This window comes from Oncorhynchus mykiss, chromosome 7 (assembly GCF_057628025.1).
Source record: "Oncorhynchus mykiss isolate SJ-2025 chromosome 7, ASM5762802v1, whole genome shotgun sequence".
Classification (NCBI taxonomy): Eukaryota; Metazoa; Chordata; class Actinopteri; order Salmoniformes; family Salmonidae; genus Oncorhynchus; species Oncorhynchus mykiss.
Window position 1 is genome coordinate 22057392 of NC_143028.1, and position 19472 is coordinate 22076863.

General features: G+C 42.1%; 1 protein-coding gene across 4 annotated transcripts in view; it reads right to left on the reverse strand.

Moving 5' to 3' along the window:
• Positions 1-14107, reverse strand: part of ncam2a (neural cell adhesion molecule 2a) — a 395309-nt gene extending 381202 nt beyond the window's left edge. For 3 of the 4 annotated variants that reach the window (XM_090240541.1, XM_036983099.2, XM_036983098.2), the window contains exon 1: positions 13525-13777. In XM_090240541.1, the coding sequence (XP_090096667.1) occupies positions 13525-13567 (43 nt within the window). In that variant the 5' untranslated portion in view covers positions 13568-13777. Of the gene's footprint in view, positions 1-13524 lie in introns of all 4 variants that reach the window. The other variant, XM_090240540.1, reaches the window with a different exon arrangement.
• Between the last annotated feature and the right edge of the window lie 5365 nt (positions 14108-19472).

The window sequence follows — 19472 nt, forward strand, 5'->3', positions numbered from 1 at the left end:
TGCATTTCAAAGATAAGGTGAAATTTTAAAAAATAAAATAACGCCCACTTGTTTCCCGACACACCTGGCGAGGCCGCCCCATTGGATTGTAGAAAGACTAACGAGAGAAGTCGAGTAGACACTAAACAGTGAGAGAACGTTGCCCCCGGCTTCACCTGGAAGACGTGGGTGTGATCCCAGAGGCATTGTGGGAAAATAGAGAAAATGTAAAAAGTCAAACTAAATCCTTATCTACGGTATTAATATGTGTAATGAGTCTCAGCAATAACAAACATCATTAACTTCCTCTGTGAAGACAAACAGACTCTGCTTTAGAAACCATTCACGTAGGGAGAATCGAGATATCTCCTCTTTGCGGACCTCAAGAACTGAGACGAGAGTAGCAGGACCATGAAGAGTACGAGAGAGAACCTCAGTGGAATGGCCAGTCGTGTTACACAGCCTTACCCACACGTACAGGGGGATTTTTTTAAAGCCCCTGCACAGTGGCAGAAGGTACTGGACTTCTGAGAAGTTTCTCTGAAGCAGGGCATGGCATGTATCAAGTGTCCTCCCTCCCTCCATCTTCTCTCCCCTCATAAGGCACTGCCCATAAACAAGACGCTTGGCACTGGGCATGAAATTTGAGAATCTGCAAATATGACCAGACTCCATCTCTAGTCTTTCTTCAGCTCTATTTCAGCAGGAAGTGAGGGGACAACAGGCCAAACACAAGAAATCAAACAGACACGAGGATTGTTCCATAACAAGGGGACACCCGGCACTATTATATAGCACCAGGTCTGGGTAGGGTTCATTAGGCACCAAGCAGAAGAAAACAGACTGAAACAGGGATGGACTACCTGGAATTGTCCAATGAGAAACACTAGCTTTCAATTTCTGTTGCAAAACTGTTTTAAATGATCGTCTGTTGAGTGCCCTAATGAACACAACCCAGGTGTTAGGCTCTATGCAATGAGAAACACTTACTTTCCATTGCAAAACGTTTTAAATAATCATATTTTGCATGCCATAATGAACACAAACCAGATGTAGACAGCCTATGTCTCTGTTGGGACATGCCAAAGTGAGGCGGTGGTGGGCTATGTTTACGCCCCATTAGTAATGCTGAGCTGTGATTGGCAGACTGGGGCTGTGTTCCCGGGCAGGTCAATGGCAGGCGGCCCGCGGCACTCGCTGGAGAGCCCATCAATCACAGTTTGGGTTAATTACCCAGCAGGAGACGAGCCAGGAGCTCCTTGTTCTGTTCCCCCACTCTTAAGAGAGGGAGGGAGGTAAAGAGGAGGGAAGAGAGATTAGGTTGGGATAGGCAAGAGATAGGGAGACTGAAGAGACATAAAAGGGAAAGAGAGAGGGAGAGAGACCGACAGAGAAAGAGTGCGCACATTAACCCCATACTCATAGCCGAGGCCAAATATCCCTTCGAGAGAGTTACTTATCCGGAAGACATAGAGAAAGCATTTTCACATCAACCTGAAACCAAGAGAGTTGAAAACAATATTCTACCCAGTGATTATCAACCAATACAAAGAACATGAATCCTAACAGAAAAACTGATTCCCTTAATGATTGGGAGAGAAGCCACATTGTGCTATGTTGGCAGGCCAACATGTGGCTTCCTGCCACAAGCTAAGGGACAGTGACCGGAACAATAGGTATAAATAAATGTATGCCGTTATTTCTGTTTTGTTATTGCTCTCATTACTGTGAAGTTAATTAGGATAATTGTTATTTGTAGTACAGCAGGATTATATTTTATCCCTGTTGCCATTGATTTAAAATGTTCCTGTGTAAATTACTGCGTTATCATGCCACTAAAGCTAATTTAATTGAAACAGTCAAGAAGGGGAGAGCGCAAGAGACAACAGGAGAAAGCGATACATGTTTTGAATGTATGTATCTATCTACAATTGTGAATGTGTGCAATACCTGCATGTGTGTGTGTGTGTGTGTGTGTGTGCATGCATGTGCATTTTATAGATCATGCACGTGCAACACGACACTTCCCTTCTCTCCTCTCGCCTCTTCATTATGATGGGTGTGTGTAGTGAGGCTGTCTGGGTGTGGGTGACTGAGTAAGGGGGAAATCAATGCAGAATCTTGCACCAGCTCTTTAGTGTCTGCTAGCCCAACACTGCCATCATTAGCATTAGTCCCATCCTCCATCTCCCTGATTGACCGTCCAATAACAAAGCGTTTTATTTGCTTACGCCACACTTCTACTGGATAAGGTCTGGCATCAGCTCTAAAAGGCGGGATGGTATGGTTTCTCTTTGCCTGTCGATATACACTTCCCAATGATCTTACAGTACTGTAGCCTATAAGCTCTCTGCCATTGTCTCAATCTATCTGACCTGGCAGGTTGTCAGTGTCTGAGGTTGTCAGTCTCTTTGGCTTTCCATCTGTCAATTGGTTTTACCAATCCGATGTCGATACGGTTGCGTTTGGTTTGGGACCGATCTATTTTACAACCTGCAGGACTTCAGTGTGCCGCTTTTTTCTCGTCAAGATAGACTTGTTTTTGAAATGAACCAATGCTTGTTTTATGCTTGTCTGTCTCCAGTGTCTGTCCACACTCCCTGTCTTTCCACCTCTCTGGGAAAGTAATATTTTTTTGTAGAGCTTTGGGCGTGTTCATTGCCAGTGTCCAAAAAACTTTCAAAACTTTTGAAAAATAGTGTACAATAACCTTTAGCTTGTATATTTTTTATAATCCAAATGGAAAGAGGGCACATGCCCCATCAGGGTCAATGTGCATGACGCCTCTGCTCTGACAATGGTCCAGTGTGGCTCCTCCAATCACAGTTATAAAGTTATTAATACTATCTAACTGGGTCATCCCTACACAGTCCCATTGTGAAGCTTCACTGCCATCCTTACCGCCATCAATGCTTCATTTAATCATGCCCGCCAGTGCCATGCCCCGGCCTACAACACAGTGGACCCCAAGAGTGGGACAAGAGAGATGTAGGCCTAAAGGCTTTGGATTGATGGCCGGTGTGTGTGTGTGTGTGTGTGCCCAAGTCTGTCAGTTAGTCCATCCCATCTTCCTCTGTGCCCCTTTCAGGGGGACCAGACCCTATAATAAGGAGCCTGGGGCATAACCCTGCCGCCTCTGCGGTGTCCATTAGACTGCCTGACTATAAGACAAAGCCAGACACAAGAACCCCTGTTGAGGACAGAAGAAACCACGGGAACACGTTAGAACGTAACATGCCTCTTCCAATCACGTCAGTCTGTCCTAATACAATTCTGTCCCGGCAGGATTCAATTACTTCTGATTAATTTTGGCACAGCCAGACTCCATTCTGCCGAATGCAATTTGACTAGATGCAATGGGATTCACTTCAATTGAATGAATCTAAACTTAATATCTCTTCTATCCCTCACTCTTAGCCTCCCTCTTGCTTTTTTTTACGCCTGCTTTCCCGTTCCCATTTCTCACACACACACACACACACACACACACACACACACACCTTGTTACTGAACTCACATGCAGTATATCACATACAGTTGAAGTCGGAAGTTTACATACACCTTAGCCAAATACATTTAAACTCAGTTTGACATTTAATCCTAGTAAAAATTCCCTGTCTTTGGTCAGTTATGATCACCACTTTATTTTAAGAATGTGAAATGTCAGAATAATAGTAGAGAGAATGATTTATACAGCTTATATTGCTTTCACCACATTCCCAGTGGGTCAGAAGATTACATACACTCAATTAGTATTTGGTAGCATTTCCTTAAATTGTTTAATTTGGGTCAAACGTTTCGGGCAGCCTTCCACAATAAGTTGCGTGAATGTTGTCCCATTCCTCCTGACAGAGCATGTGTAACTGAGTCAGGTTTGTAGGCCTCCTTGCTCGCACACGCTTTTTCAGTTCTGCCCAGAAAAATGTTATAGGCTTGAGGTCAGGGCTTCAATTTTTTATTTACCTTTATTTAACTTGGCAAGTCAGTTAAGAACAAAACCTTATTTTCAATGACGGCCTAGGAACAGTGGTGGCAGAATGACAGATTTCGACCTTGTCAGCTCTGGGATTTGATCTTGCAATCTTTCAGTTACTAGTACAACACTCTAACCACTAGGCTACCCTACCACCCAGCTTTGTGATGTCCACTCCAATACCTTGACTTTGTTGTTATTAAGCCATTATGACACAACTTTGGAAGTATGCTTAGGGTCATTGTCCATTTGGAAGACCCATTTGCGACCAAGCTTTATCTTCCTGACTGATGTCTTGAGACGTTGCGTTAATATATCCACATAATTTTCCTACCTCATCATGCCATCTATTTTGTGATATCCACCAGTCCCTCCTGCAGCAAAGCAACCCCACATGATGCTTCCACCACCGTGCTTCACAGTTGGGAGGGCGTTCTTCAGCTTGCAAGCATCCCCCTTTCTCCTCCAAACATAATGATGGTCATTATGGCCAAACAGTTCTATTTTTTGCTTCAGAACATTTCTCCAGAAAGTACGATCTTTGTCCCCATGTGAAGTTGCAAACCGTAGTCTGGCTTTTTTATGGCGGTTTTGGAGCAGTGGCTTCTACCTTGCTGAACGGCCTTTCAGGTTATGCTGATATAGGACTCGTTTTACTGTGCCTATTGATACTTTTGTACCCGTTTCCTCCAGCATCTTCACAAGGTCCTTTGCTGTTTTTCTGGGATTGATTTGCACTTTTTGCACCAAAGCACGTTCATCTCTTGGAGACAGAATGCGTCTCCTTCCTGAGCGGTATGACGGCTGCGTGGTCCCATGGTGTTTATACTTGCGTACTATTGTTTGTACAGATGAACGTGGTACCTTCAGGCATTTGGAAATTCCTCCCAAGGATTAACGAGACTTGTGGAGGTCTACAATTTATTTTCTGAGGTCTTGGCTAATTTCTTTTGATTTTCCCATGATGTCAAGCAAAGAGACACTGGGTTTGAAGGTATGCCTTGAAATTATCCACAGGTACACCTCAAATTGACTCAATAAAATTATGTCAATTAGCCTATCAGAAGCTTCTAAAGCCATGACAACATTTTCTGGAATTTTCCAAGGTGTTTAAAGGCACAGTCAACTTAGTGTATGTAAACGTCTGACCCACTGGAATTGTGATACAGTGAAATAATCTTTTTGTAAACAATTGTTGGAAAAATTACTTGTGTCATGCACAAAGTAGATGTCCTAACTGACTTGCCAAAACTATAGTTTGTCAAACAAGAAATCTGTGGAGTGGTTGAAAAACAAGTTTTAGTGACTCCAACCTAAGTGTATGTAAACTGTATGTATAAGCAGGGGGAAGAAAGCTGGAGAGAAAGAGTTTCACCTGTAACTCATAAAAGCAAACAATCTGCAACATCCCAATGCACTGCAATGTTCAAACACACAGCGAATATACACTACATGACCAAATGTATGTGGACACCTACACGTCAAACATCTCATTCCAAAACCATGAGTATTAATATGGATTTGGTCACCCCCTTTGCTGCTATGCCAGCCTTCACTCGTCTGGGAAGGCTTTCCACTCGACGTTGGAACATTGCTGCGGGGACTTGTTTCCATTTAGCCACAAGCACATTAGTGAGGTTGGGCCATCACTGATGTTGGGCAATTAGGCCTGGCTCTCAATCGGCGTTCCAACTCATCCCAAAGGTGTTCAATGGGGTTGAAGTCAGGGCTCTGTGCAAGCCAGTCAAGTTCTTCCACACCAATCTCAACAAACCATTCCTGTATGGACCTCGCTTTCTGCACAGGGCCATTGTCATGCTGAAACAGGAAAGGGCCTTCCCCAAACTGTTACCACAAGGCTGGCATCACAGAGTCCTCTAGAATGTTATTGTATTCTGAATTTACTTTTTCGAAAGGTGACATCCAATGGACAGTGCCACGTTCAAAGTCACTGAGCTCTTCAGCACGGGCCATTCTACTGACAATGTTTTCCTATGGAGATTACATGGCGGTGTGCTCGATTTAATACACCTGTCAGCAACGGGTGTTGCTGAAATAGCCGAATCCCCTAATTTGAAGGGGTGTCCACATACTTTGGTATATAGAGTGTATATGTTAGATCTGTGTGTCAATGTATTGAACCCCGGTAGAATGACTCAATCGTTGCATAGCATGTGGCTCAAAGAGACAGATTCACTAATCATTAACATAAGTACAACGTTTGAAGCTGTCCATTATCAATGTCGAATCCAACAAATTGATTCTCAAACATTTCTGGCAGCTCTATGTTCTCCCTTTATGCTACATTGACACTTACTCCCTACAGGTGCAAACTGCACTATAGTGCCAATACCTTATAGATCTTCCACATGTGTACCCACACACACTGTGTCTCAAGAGTGCCGATGAACTGCGTGCAGTCTTTTTTTTCCTTCTCATCTATGCAAATTCCGCCCCCGTTTCTAAAACATTACGGGATTGACTGCTAAAGGGCACGTGAAAAATCAAAAAGGAGCTAAGAAAGGGTGAAATAAATAGCATATCCCATAACATTGAGATTGGCCTTTGTACGGTTTTGGAAGCCCTGCTGACTCCAGTCGTTCTTTAAATTGATTTTTCATATGCGATTCCCCTCCGGGGGCCATTCCATTTTCATATGCGCGTCTGTATATGTGTTCCCCCCCTTCCCACTCTATTAATCAAATAATGCAATCAATTCCTGTGCGCGCCAAGCGAAGACACGGGCCATTCCTTATGTGAACAGCTTTTGCACGTCTTTAATGGGACTTTCTGAGTGGTGTTACATAATGTAAAAGGATTGTGTGTGCTCAACTATTCCCGGAGAATGTTAGCCTAATACGTTCATGCAGAAATTAATATGGTGTGATTTTTGCTATGAAAGCATTGGAAAAGGTGTTGGTTCAGCTTGAGGCTCTGACGACGAGACTGTGTGTGTGTGTGTGTGTGTGTTTGTGTGTGTGTGTGTGTTTACAAAACATTAGGAACATCTTCCTAACATTGGGTTGCACCCCCTTTTGCCCTCAGAACAGCCTTAATTCGTCGGCCATGGACTCTATAAGGTGTCAAAAGCGTTCCACAGGGATGCTGGCCCATGTTGACTCCAATGCTTCCCACAGTTGTGTCAAGTTGGCTGGATGTCCTTTGGGTGGTGGACCATTCCTAATACACACGAGAAACTGTTGAGCACTAAAACACAAGCAACGTTGCAGTTCTTGATACAAACCGGTTCACCTATATGTGCATGTCATATAACACACACACACACAACCGAGAGGACAGCACACACACAGATACAGGAGCATGTATATACACTGAGTGTACAAAACATTAGGAACACCAAGACAGACTGACCAGGTGAATCCAGGTGAAAGCTATGATGCATTGTTGATGTCACTTGCTAAATCCACTTCAATCAGTGTAGATGAAGATATACATACATACCTACGTCTGTGCACGCATGTCTCAACAGTGCAAAGAGTGCACAGGGGCATAAATCTTTTAAATCCTCTGCCGCTGACATGTCTCCTAGTGAATCAAAGAAATATCTTAATTATGCCACTTAACATCTCACTGGATGGTCTCTGGGCGAGCACGGAGGAGCATATAATTCATTTCACTGAGCACCGGAAAAACTCAAAATACATAAACCTTCAAGGATGCATAACCGATGACCTGCCGAGAGGAAGCCTCGCTGGGATTTCTAATGCTAATGTTGCTCTAACAGAGAGAACACTCTGCCCGGGCAAAAAAAAAAAAAAAAAACATCTGTCAAATGGCATAGCGAACAAATAGCTAACTTAATTCCTGAAAAGGTTGTAAGAGCAGAAAGTGCATCGTAAGGTGGGTTGGATAGAACTAGAGGGAACAGGGGGGATCTCTGTTGAGACATAGTAACAATGTGAGGTTTTGTCAATGTCAGAGGTGCCAGGGAACGGGAGTTTTATTTGTCAACTGTAAAATGTGTTTAAAGCACACATTTCAGAGTCAGAAGAAAGTCAACTGATACAGTGGGGCAAAAAAAGTATTTAGTCAGCCACCAATTGTGCAAGTTCTCCCACTTAAAAAGATGAGAGGCCTGTAATTTTCATCATAGGTACACTTCAACTATGACAGACAAAACGAGAAAAAAAAATCCAGAAAATCACATTGTAGGATTCTTTAGGAATTTATTTGCAAATTATGGTGGAAATAAGTATTTGGTCAATAACAAAAGTTTCTCTCAATACTTTGTTATATACCCTTTCTTGGCAATGAAGTCTGTACAGCAGGGATCATCAACTAGATTCAGTTCGGTTCGGAACAGAATTACAAATCATTTGTAGACTGCAAATTGACCGCAATAAACCCAAACAGATACTATTGAATTAAAACATAATTTTGAACCTTGCTTACAATTGTATGCGATCAGGTGTCAATTATACGTTGGAATACTTGGGAACAGATTTCCAAAATTCCAAATAATTTGAAGCTGATGTCTTGGTGTTTTTACAATGTCCAACTAAGATTTTTTTTGTATTTCCATGTCTTCTGATGTTGTGGCAATTGCAAATCCGCTCTAAAGAATAGACGTGGCTTCAGACATTTATTTTTTGGGGGGGGTCCAGGGTTCGTTGACGGATGATGTATCTTTAGCTGCTACTCATGCAATTTAGTCAGGGGGCCACCACAGATTATCTTTGGGGCCACCCTGGATTTAGCCTCAAATCCAATATGGCGTCCATAATCCAACATGGCTAGCATAATACCAATCATGCCCGTAAAGAATAATTTACACAAAAACATTTTTATTCCAAATCAAATAAGGCCAACAATTACACTCAGACACCATTACCTGACTGAAACTAAGTGTGCAAGGTTGATTCAAAGTATTTGAGGTGACAGGACATGAGTGTGTCCTAACAAGGTGAGGACACAAAGTAGAGGTCGACCGATTATGATTTTTTTAACGCCGATACCGATTATTGAAGGACCAAAAAAAGCTGATTCCGATTTTAAAAATGTTTTTAAAAAATACAATTTTTACATGTATATATTTGTTATAATGACAATTACAACAATACTGAATTAACACTTTTACTTTAACTTAATATAATACTTATATAAAATCTATTTAGTCTAAAATAAATAATGAAACATGTTCAATTTGGTTTAAATAATGCAGAAACAGTGTTGGAGAAGAAAGTAAAAGTGCAATATGTGCCATGTAAAAAAGCTAACGAACATATTCCCAGTTCTTCAATATTCCCAGTTAAGAAGTTTTAGGTTGTAGTTATTCTAGGAATTATGACGCGTCAACTATTTCTCTCTAAACGATTTGTATTTCATAAACCTTTGACTATTGGATGTTTTTATAGGCACTATATTATTGCCAGCCTAATCTCTGGAGTTGGTAGGCTTGAAGTCACAAACAGTGCTGTGCTTCAAGCATTGCTAAGAGCTGCTGGCAAACGCAGTAAAGTGCTGTTTGAATTCATGCTTACGAGCCTGCTGCTGCCTACCACCGCTCAGTCAGACTGCTCTATCAAATCATAAACTTAATTATAATATAATAATCAGAAATACGACCCTTTGGTCATTAATATGGTCAAATCCGGAAACTCTCATTTCAAAGACAAAACGTTTATTCTTTCAGTGAAATACGGAACCGTTCCATATTTTATCGAACGGGTGGCAACCCTAAGTCTAAATATTGCTGTTACATTGCACAACCTTCAATGTTGTCATAATTATGTAACATTCTGGCAAATTAGTTCACAGTTAACATTAATTTCTTTTAACAAAATATGCAGGTTTAAAAAAATATACTTCTGTGTATTGATTTTAAGAAAGGCATTGATGTTTATGGTTAGGTACATTTTTCACGAATGCGCTTTTGTTAAATCGTCACCCGTTTGGCGAAGTTGAAGTGATTCGATGAGAAATTAACAGGCACCGCATTGACTATATGTAAAACATGACAAGCTAGTTAACCTAGTAATATCATCAACCATGTGTAGTTATGGTTTGTCTAGTATCTAGTGATTATGTGAAGGTAGATTTTTTTTATGAGATAAGTTTAATGCTAGCTAGCAACTTAACTTGGCTCCTTGCAGCCACAAGGTCCTTATGACACTGGACTCATGTAACAGTAACAGGTGGTCAGCCTGCCACGCAGTTTCCTCGTGGATTGCAATTTAATCGGCCATAATCAGCATCCAAAAAGTCTGATTACCGAGTTGTTATGAAAACTTGAAATCGGCCATGACGATTAATCGGTCGACCTCTCATACAAAGCAGCCAATAGTAGTTGTAGTTATGGGGCCTGACCAGGTTGCACAGCTAACTGCTCTTTCTGGTCAAAATGCAGCGACAAGGGCAGTATCCTTCCTGTATGACTGGCAGGGTATTCAGGGCTGGGTGGTGATCAGTTTCCATTTTTACAACAGTTGGGTACAGGCACACAGCAGATGCAGCTTGCATGCCAACAAGACCCTTTGACTAACTGGAATGTTATCTCAGCCTGAATAATGCTGGGGACTCTCCAGTAGTGGAATGATTGGTTGTCTGGTTGTGAAGGAGAGTCTGTGAAGGGGCTGTCACAAACAGACCTGCCCTTAGATCTTTCCAACTCCTGGCAAAAAGTATTGCAGGTCACGTCCTACATATTCCTTTAGAAGTCGGGTAGGATGAATATTTGGTTGATATTTACTGTGGATAGTTGGCTGTGATTACGGTCTGGACCCAACAGGAGATGAGGAGAGTGACAGAACCTGTGAGGGTGACTTCAGGTTAATTAGAGTGTGGGTCATAGACTACGACTATGAAGCATTGGTTATGAGCGACATAGCCCAGCTCCACACACATACATTCGAAGATGATCCATCGGCATTGATGGAAAGTAAAGGGGTTGCAGAGGATGTGGAACTGATAAAGTCAATCCCCAACCACTATGCACAATTGCAGTCAATCGCCAGTCAACGTACACAATCAGGTACAGCATTTTTGTTTAAGTTTGACCATCCTAAAGGGACCTCTAGTTTGCCATAGATGGCATTATGTCCTTATGGGGATGACCGAACAGTTTCAGACCAATGCTCATTCTTCACATGCAAATCCAGTTCAGGTGTCACATGGGCTGGCGAGCCGCGGGTGGTAGCAAAAATAGGTGCATATGAGGGCAATGCACGGCAGCACTTTCCAGATGGCATTTCGGCTGTTGAACGGCATACTGACTGTATGTGGCAGTCCAGTTCCATGGTGTCTGTCTTTATTAACTGCCAGAGGGGGAACTGATGGTGGAGTGGGCCTATCGAGGACAGTTCTGGGAGATTCAGGGTGGCATTGACATTGGAACGGTGTGTTGGTTCAATGTGGTGAAAACCTGCCTTATGAGCTTGCCACCCTATGTGATTGCATCCTCCCCATACACGATGGTTACACACATTGAAATGCTAGTTGGCTTCAGCTATTCAAACACGAGGCATGGCAGTGCCATGCACAGTCCTAGTTAAACCAAGAGCCGTATGAAACCATTTTTAATTAAGACAGAATAACACAATACAAAATAAACTAGGGCAATTTACATCCAGGCAACAGTGTCTGAGTGTAATTATGTTGGCCATATTGAGTTCAGGAAAAAAACTATTTAAACAAAAACATGGGAGCTATATTGGATTTTGGACACCATATTGGATTTGAGGCTAAATCCAGGGTGGCCCCAAAGATAATCTGTGGTGGCCCCCTGACTAAATTGCACGAGTAGAGGTTAAAGATGCATAACCTGTCAAGGAACCTTGGACCCCCCCAAAAAATGTAATTGATGTCTGAGCCCACTTGTTTTCTTTAGAGCTGATTACAATAGCCACAACATCAAAACACATGGAACTGTAGGTCTATGTATTTTTGCCAGGCAGGACCATGCAGCACTGAAAGGGAGCACATTTGACGTGGAAAGTTGTCCAGTAATCAGCTACCAAAAAGTAAACCTCACCATCATCATATTCATAGTTAATATTTCTGCCTATTGTATCTATGTTTACAGGTCTATGTTTCCTATATGCATTAAGATATGCTGATGTTTTTTGTTTGTGTGTGTAGGGCGTACAACTGACTACTTGTATCGCACATTTTGTAGAATATCAGAGCTTGCAATATTGGATTACATGGGTTTGTGGCCAATCCCCCCTCCAGCCAGGCATTATTCTGCACATTTTGAGTTTAGGGGGAGTGTCACAATATCTATAAATATAACCACTTTTGCAAGTAAAATATTTTTTTTCACAACCATACATTTCATATATGGGAGACATTAGAGATATGAAAAAAAACATAGCCTGTGGTAGCCATCTCAAAAACAAATGCCCTTCTTTTCGGATTGGCCACTAGCCTAATTTTACAATCATGTATTGCCTGTCCTCTGACTGAATATTAATTTGCAGCGCTCTACCCCCACCTGCCGTTCCAGTAAGAAAACGAATGTGGCCAAACGTAATGCTTGACTGCCCGCAATTGAATGCTAACTTCAGAGGTACCTTTGGACACTAAAAAGCCAAGCATGATAATGTAACCGGGTTTAATATGTGTCCCTTGATGTGCCAGTGACATGCAATCACTCTCATGGGTGAGCAATCCTTCTCGCCATTCATATATGTCCACGCGCCCAATTCTGGGATGACATTTTCACCCCAAACTAACCCATCTACAGTTTTAGTCTATACCTACTCAGTTCTTGTTAAATCATCGATACTCGTCACTGTGAAGAATAAAATTCTGAGCCAAGTCTCCTTCACCCATTCGAAAGCTTAGGATATAAATGAATGCATTTTAAATGCTAAACACTTGAGGGTAATGATGCCTTTGAATTGTTCCACAAAAGCTTAGTTATTTATCAATCAAAGAATAAACAGTTTGAATTGAAATAACTGTCCCGGAGGTTGTTGTGTTATGATGTGCTGTGTGTTAACAAAATATAGCCAAATAATCAGCGCATTGCCAACTGCATGCCACGGACGCCTTCTGTTATCCCTAGACAATCACCCATATCATACCACTGCTTTTTGTGATTTGTTATTCTCCTTGAACAAAAAAACGAAACAAAGCACATCCTATTGATGTCGTTCCACAGCCACATGCATATATCCACAAATCTTTCTCTCCTATTGATTAATATATATATATATATATATATATATATATATATATATATATATATATATATATATATATATATATATATTATTATTATTTTTTACCAGATATAGCTACTCTACCAATTGATGGATGTCACATTCAATGTCTGAATAAAAATACCAGAACAGTTCAGTGAAGTCAAAGGGGTCTTGATAATCCCCTTCTCAAAAAGCAAGCGTTCCAATCTTTGGAAGACGTGCTGAAACTACAAAACACCAGCGGTCAAACAATCCGCCCCTCTCTCTCTCTTGCTCGCTCTCTGCGGTCCTTCTCCCACATCTCCCTAATATAACTGTCCCCGCAGATAGGGATATGGACAAGTGTGGGCGGAAACAGCAACTTATCCACGAAGTCCACACCGCCAAGAAACAATTTCTCCCTACCTTGACTGCCGCAGACAAGAAACCATAGGAGTTGGAGAATCATTTTGAGCAGGTCTGGCTGACGGACTGCTTCCAGCCTTCGCTGTTAGTGGAGGTTTTGAGTAGCTCTTATTATAGCAGGGACCGTGACACTCCGTTCGCCCTCCGTCTTGTGGTCCGCTGGCGTTCTCTCGCTCCCTCTATGACGCGCGCGCTCGCTCGCTCGCTCCCTAGCTCGCGCTTACTTTTTACTCCTTCGTTGCCTGACTCAACTGTCCGCATTTATACAGCACCACTCACTATACCCCTCGAGAAAAAAAAGGAAGTAACTTTCGGTTAAAGGTCCAGATGACTCCAATAATGGTTTCACTGTGGTTGATAAAAAATATATATTGTTTCAATTATTGTTCAATCATTTGTTAGGGAGCTATGTTTTAAAAGTCAAACTAACGGATGATGGATGATGGACTGTGCAACTTGCAGTGTCACATGTTATTGAATAAATCCGTGTGACATGAACCGTTTCATTTTTTGACGGGTTGTGGAGAGCACTGTCCCGACTGCAGCTCTCTTCTCCCTATCCTCTCTCTCTCTCTCGCTGTCTATCAGGCACGCGCGCACACACACGAGAACAGCGAATGGCTGGCTGTATGTTTGTACGAATGATATGCACATTCAGTTTGAAAAAAAGCTTTTCCTTTTTTTATGCATTTTGTTTCTTGGCACACACCTAGTAACTCACTTGCGGTATCTCATTCCAAAATAATGAGCATTAATATAGAGTTGGTCCCCCTTTGCTGTTATAACAGCCTCCACTCTTTTTAGAAGGCTTTCCTAGATGTTGGAACATGTTGGAACATTGCTGCAGGCACATTCAGCCACAAGAGCATTAGTGAAGTCGGGCACTGTTGTTGGGTGATTAGGCCTGGCTCGCAATCGGCGTCCAATTCATCACAAAGGTGTTGAATGGGGTTGAGGTCAGGGCTCTGCACAGGCCAGTCAAGCTCTTCCACACCAATCTTAACAAACCATTTCTGTATGGACCTCATTTTGTGCATGGGGCATTGTCATGCTGAAACAGGAAAGGGCCTTCCCCAAACTGTTGCCACAAAGTTGGAAGCACAGAATAATCTAAAATGTCATTGTATGCTGTAGCGTTAAGGTTTCCCTTCTTTCGAACTAAGGGACCTAGCCCGAACCATGAAAAACAGCCCCAGACCATTATTCCTCTTCCATAATCTTCACAGTTGCCACTACATTTGACAAATTAATTGTGTATGTGGTTATGATTGACATTGGAGTCTGAAATTCATAGGATAGTGACCCCACATGTCTCATGCCCCCTCCTACACTCTCTCTCCCACACACACAGGTAGTCACGATCAATTCATTTATGTATTCTACACCAGTCTATTGTAGTTCTTTCATCTGGCAGTGCATGCTAACAACCCAAGACACATCCAACGGTAATATGAACACAAATGTAGCTGAGGAAAGGTGTGAAAGTGACATCATGTAAGTCAGCAGATTCCTCAGCATATTTAGGCGGCATCAAGATGCTCTTTGAGATGTGTGACAATAACAATACCAAAGCATTTGACACACTTCGCCATTCTCCTCAGAACAAGTGGTTGAGGTTTCTGCTTCAAAAATGAGAGGCATATGCGACTTAACTGCTGCCACTGCCACTGTCATGGTGTCTAAGGCTAAATCACTCTTTAAAAGGTTGGTAATTGTGTTGCTCCTTTTGCCCACTGAGCTCTTAAAGTTCAAAGCCATTCAGCCCAGAAGAATATAAAACATATCTCTGCCCTCTAACAATAGAAGGTAGAAAAGAGACACAAAAACGCAGGCATTCAGCTTCTTGTCTCAAAGGAATAGCCGTGACGTCCATTAACTCCATTGACATTTATGCACCAGGATCGCACTGTGAAAACATTTTATTGTCTTTGTACCGTGGGAAAGAGGCCATGTTTATGTTTATGTTGTCTCTCTAAATGCCTGGGTTGGAACATGCTTTCAAGGAAATGTAGCAGAAGTTGAGCAGGAATAGAAACATTGTCATGCTAGCTTTATGTTGTGCCTGTGCCATTTTCTTTTAGAAGTACTTTATCATACTGTAATAGAATATGGAGAACTGGGGTCTGTCTGGTGGTGGGGGTGGTGAGGCGGGGTGGTTATATAAAAACGGGCTCCTCTAACACCTTGTGCCACTATCAGGGACATGGGTGTGACTGAAGAGCATCCATTTCAGCACCATAGACAGCTCCACTCACTACAGTATGGCTGGCCTATGACACTGCAGTAGCACCGCTCATTCAACATCACACCCTTGCAGCATCACTAGTCAAAACACCTAAGCCATTCTGGTTTATGTCTAATCAATCCAGTAGCTTAAGAGAACAACCCGATGGTCCCAACACACTGCCAGAGCAAAGTCATTCAAATGGCACACACTGGCACAAACATGTTGTGTCAGCCAAAGGCTGCATATGCAAAAAGTAGATCTGATCACTACTCTTCATGCAAGCAGATGGCTTAGTGATGATTGGATCAAATATATCCATAAGTTAAGCTGTGCAATGACATTATCACCCTTGTTTCAGTCTATGCGATGACGACAGAGGGGATGTCAATCAGACAGTACTCATGTGCCCTACAAAACACCCAGAATGTGGCCAAGAAAACCACCCAGAACAGAGTTCGCTGGAGATGCACAGTTGAGGCCCTTTGCTCCACTGGGAGCTGAAGGGAACAAGCCAAATCAAGTCTAAAATTCAGTATTCCTGACACATCCTCAAAGATATAATCCACCAGGACTTCAAGCTTTAGGAAAATAAATCTCTCCTATATTTACCTGACTTCTAGTTCTTTAAGCCCACACTACCGTTGGGATGCCCCTCCTGTTTGTTTCCAATTAGATGCCGCTCAATGTGTGTGTCCTAAATGGCACCATTTTCCCTATTTAGTGCACTACTTTCAACCAGGGCCCTATGGTCTCTGGTCAAAAGTAGTGCACTATAAAGGGTGCCATTTGGGAAACCAGACAATGTGTTCTGGTGACCAAACACACACGCTGGGTTGTTTCCCCTCATGGGGATCTGCCTTGGAAGAAGTCGAAGCAGTGCCTTGATGTTTTCTAGAGAGACTGGAAGCCGATAGTATGGTAACCAGATCTCCACAGCCACAATCATCACAAGGGATCTGTTTACTGGCTCATCAACAGTGTCCCCCCAGAAACTTGGTTGTTGCCCCGGCAACCCATTTTGTGATAGTCTGTAATCAATAGCATTGTGTGTACGTCAGAGAGTGTGTTTGTGCGTGTGTGTGTGTGCGCACATGTGTGGTACTCCCTTCCTTTCTACACTTTCTTGTTCACTAGCTCCATCTCTTTATTCCCCTGGCCAGCGGTTATTGACTGGAATTTGTCGGCTACAGTGTGTGTGTGTGTGTGTTTGTGTGTGTGTCTGCGCGTGTTTGTGTGTGTGTGTGTGTGTGTGTGTGTGTGTGTGTGTGTGTGTGTGTAAATGGAGGCTTGTGTAGGGTGAAACTGTGTGTTACACATGTGTGTGTGCATATTTGTGTTTGTGTGTGTTCATTTGCATGCATGTGTGTGTGGTGCCAGAAAATGTACGACACACTGGTATAACACCCTGTCGCAAATCGTGAATAACAAAATGACATTTGGTGATGATGATATACTGTATAGTGGCACCGGTCAACTGCACAAGCGATACATGAAGACTGCTGTTACAATGTCCGCCCGCAGTCAGAGACCAGCTCCTCTGTGGTAACACATCACAACAGCTGTTCCCTATTGCTCTCTGTGTCATGTGGCCCACTTCAGCAGTGCCACTGAGTTTATAACTTTCAGGTGTGGCCTAAATGAAAAGAGCAGTGTACACACTGTGTCATGAACTGCAAGAGTAAATAACAGTATTTACAAAGATGGTTTAGTATGAAAATATGTTGGAACTACTTCTCTAATAGAAATCCCTGATCATGCTTGTACGCAATGTCATACTGTCGTTGGCTAGCTAAGCTCAGGTGTAGAAACACGTCATTGGGTCAAACGGCCTTCTCACACCGAACTGCACATGTGCAGGCCGTCAAATCAAAGGTGCTCTTTCGATATAAAGTTGTTTTGTTTTGACGAAAATGAAAACGCGTCAGTTTGTCACTTTCACGAGGTTGGAGTAATAACATGTCCAGCTACTTAAGACATTGGCTCGAATCTAGGTTGTGCCTTTAGATTTGGAGAAAATTAACCATTTTAAGGACTTAAGTTTCACTTCTCTCATTGACATTTCAAACCCCAAACCCAAGGTCTAGTCTGCCGAGTCTGCTTTGCAAGCATTCAAGGAAGTCTCGCGATATTGGGCCTCGTGATGTTAGAAAATCTGTGGTATTTATCTCCACATGCGTGAGTGTGTGTGCCTTCAAGGCATTCTTAGAATCAACAATGTTATTCATTTGGATCCCTATTAGCTTTTGCAGCAGCTACAATTCCTGGGGTCCACAAAAATAGGCTAGTGGCCAATTCTCAAAAAGAGCTTTAGTTTTTGAGATACCCCTACCCAAGGTATAACTAAGCACAACCATGTTGTAACATATGTCTAAGGTCTCCCATATATGAAATGGATCGTTGTATACAAATGTTTTACTGCAAAAGTGGTTAAATTGATAGATATTGTGACACACCCCCTTAACTCAAACAGTGCAGAATAATGCATGCCTGGAGGGGGGTGGGGGGGTGGGCCACATAAGCTCATGGAACTCAATATTGCGAACTCTGATATTGTCACGATCGTCGTATGGAGTAGACCAAAGCGCAGCGTGGTTAGAATACATTATTTTAATGAAAGACGGAAAAAACACGAGATACACTGAACAAACTATACAAAACAATAAACGAACAACGACCGTGAAGCTACACTGAGCACTGTGCTGACACAAGCAACTAACATAGACATAGACAATCACCCACAACCCAACATGACAAAACAGGCTACCTAAATATGGTTCCCAATCAGAGACAATGACTAACACCTGCCTCTGATTGAGAACCATATAGACAAACTAGACATCCAACACAGAATGCCCACTCAGATCACACCCTGACCAAACAAAACATAGAAACATACAAAGCAAACTATGGTCAGGGCGTGACAGATATTGCTATAATGTGGAATGGCAGTAGTCAATTGTCTGCCCTACATATACAATATAGTATTAGGATATGGTAAAGCATTTTGGAGATATAGATAAGTAACACAATGGGAAACAAGTCTATATTAAACATCATACATGTTGAAATATTTTCCTGATCAGCAGATGTCACTAATTTGGACTGTGTTAAAAGCTCTAAGTGATTAACCATTTTTCGGGACAATTTGGTGAAAGCCCCAAAGGGTTTTGAAAGCCTTGGTTTCCCATCACTACTTGATTGTAGTGTTCATTTTAAAATTAAGTGTGAAAATGAAAGATTCACATTCTGACAACAGTGGATTTTTACTCAAGCCAAGATTCATACTCACACAGAAGATAGCTAGATACATTTAATTTAACTTCACAATTGATTTCTGTTGACTGTAATGTCATAAAGTAACTCATTCTTACCAAATTCATCTACCCTCTTCATCTAATTCAAACACACCACCTCCTAGGAATGAAATGAAAATCCCTAGGAAGGGAAGATCCTCGCCGTAGCCTGTATACACAAGATACATTTCACTTAATTGCTCCCAATATTCAGTTCGGCATGTTCAGCATGACATCGGGTAAAAGTAACCCATACTGATCTAGCTAAACCGTTATGAGTCATCATACATCAGGAGGAAGCTGAGATTCAACAGAATTGTCTTTACTTCTTGTGTTCTGTGGCAAAATAACAGTGACTCTGTGTCAAACTGTCAGGTCAAAAGCAGAGTTCAACAGTGTATGCCCTCCTGACTTGGCTTTATTCTGTT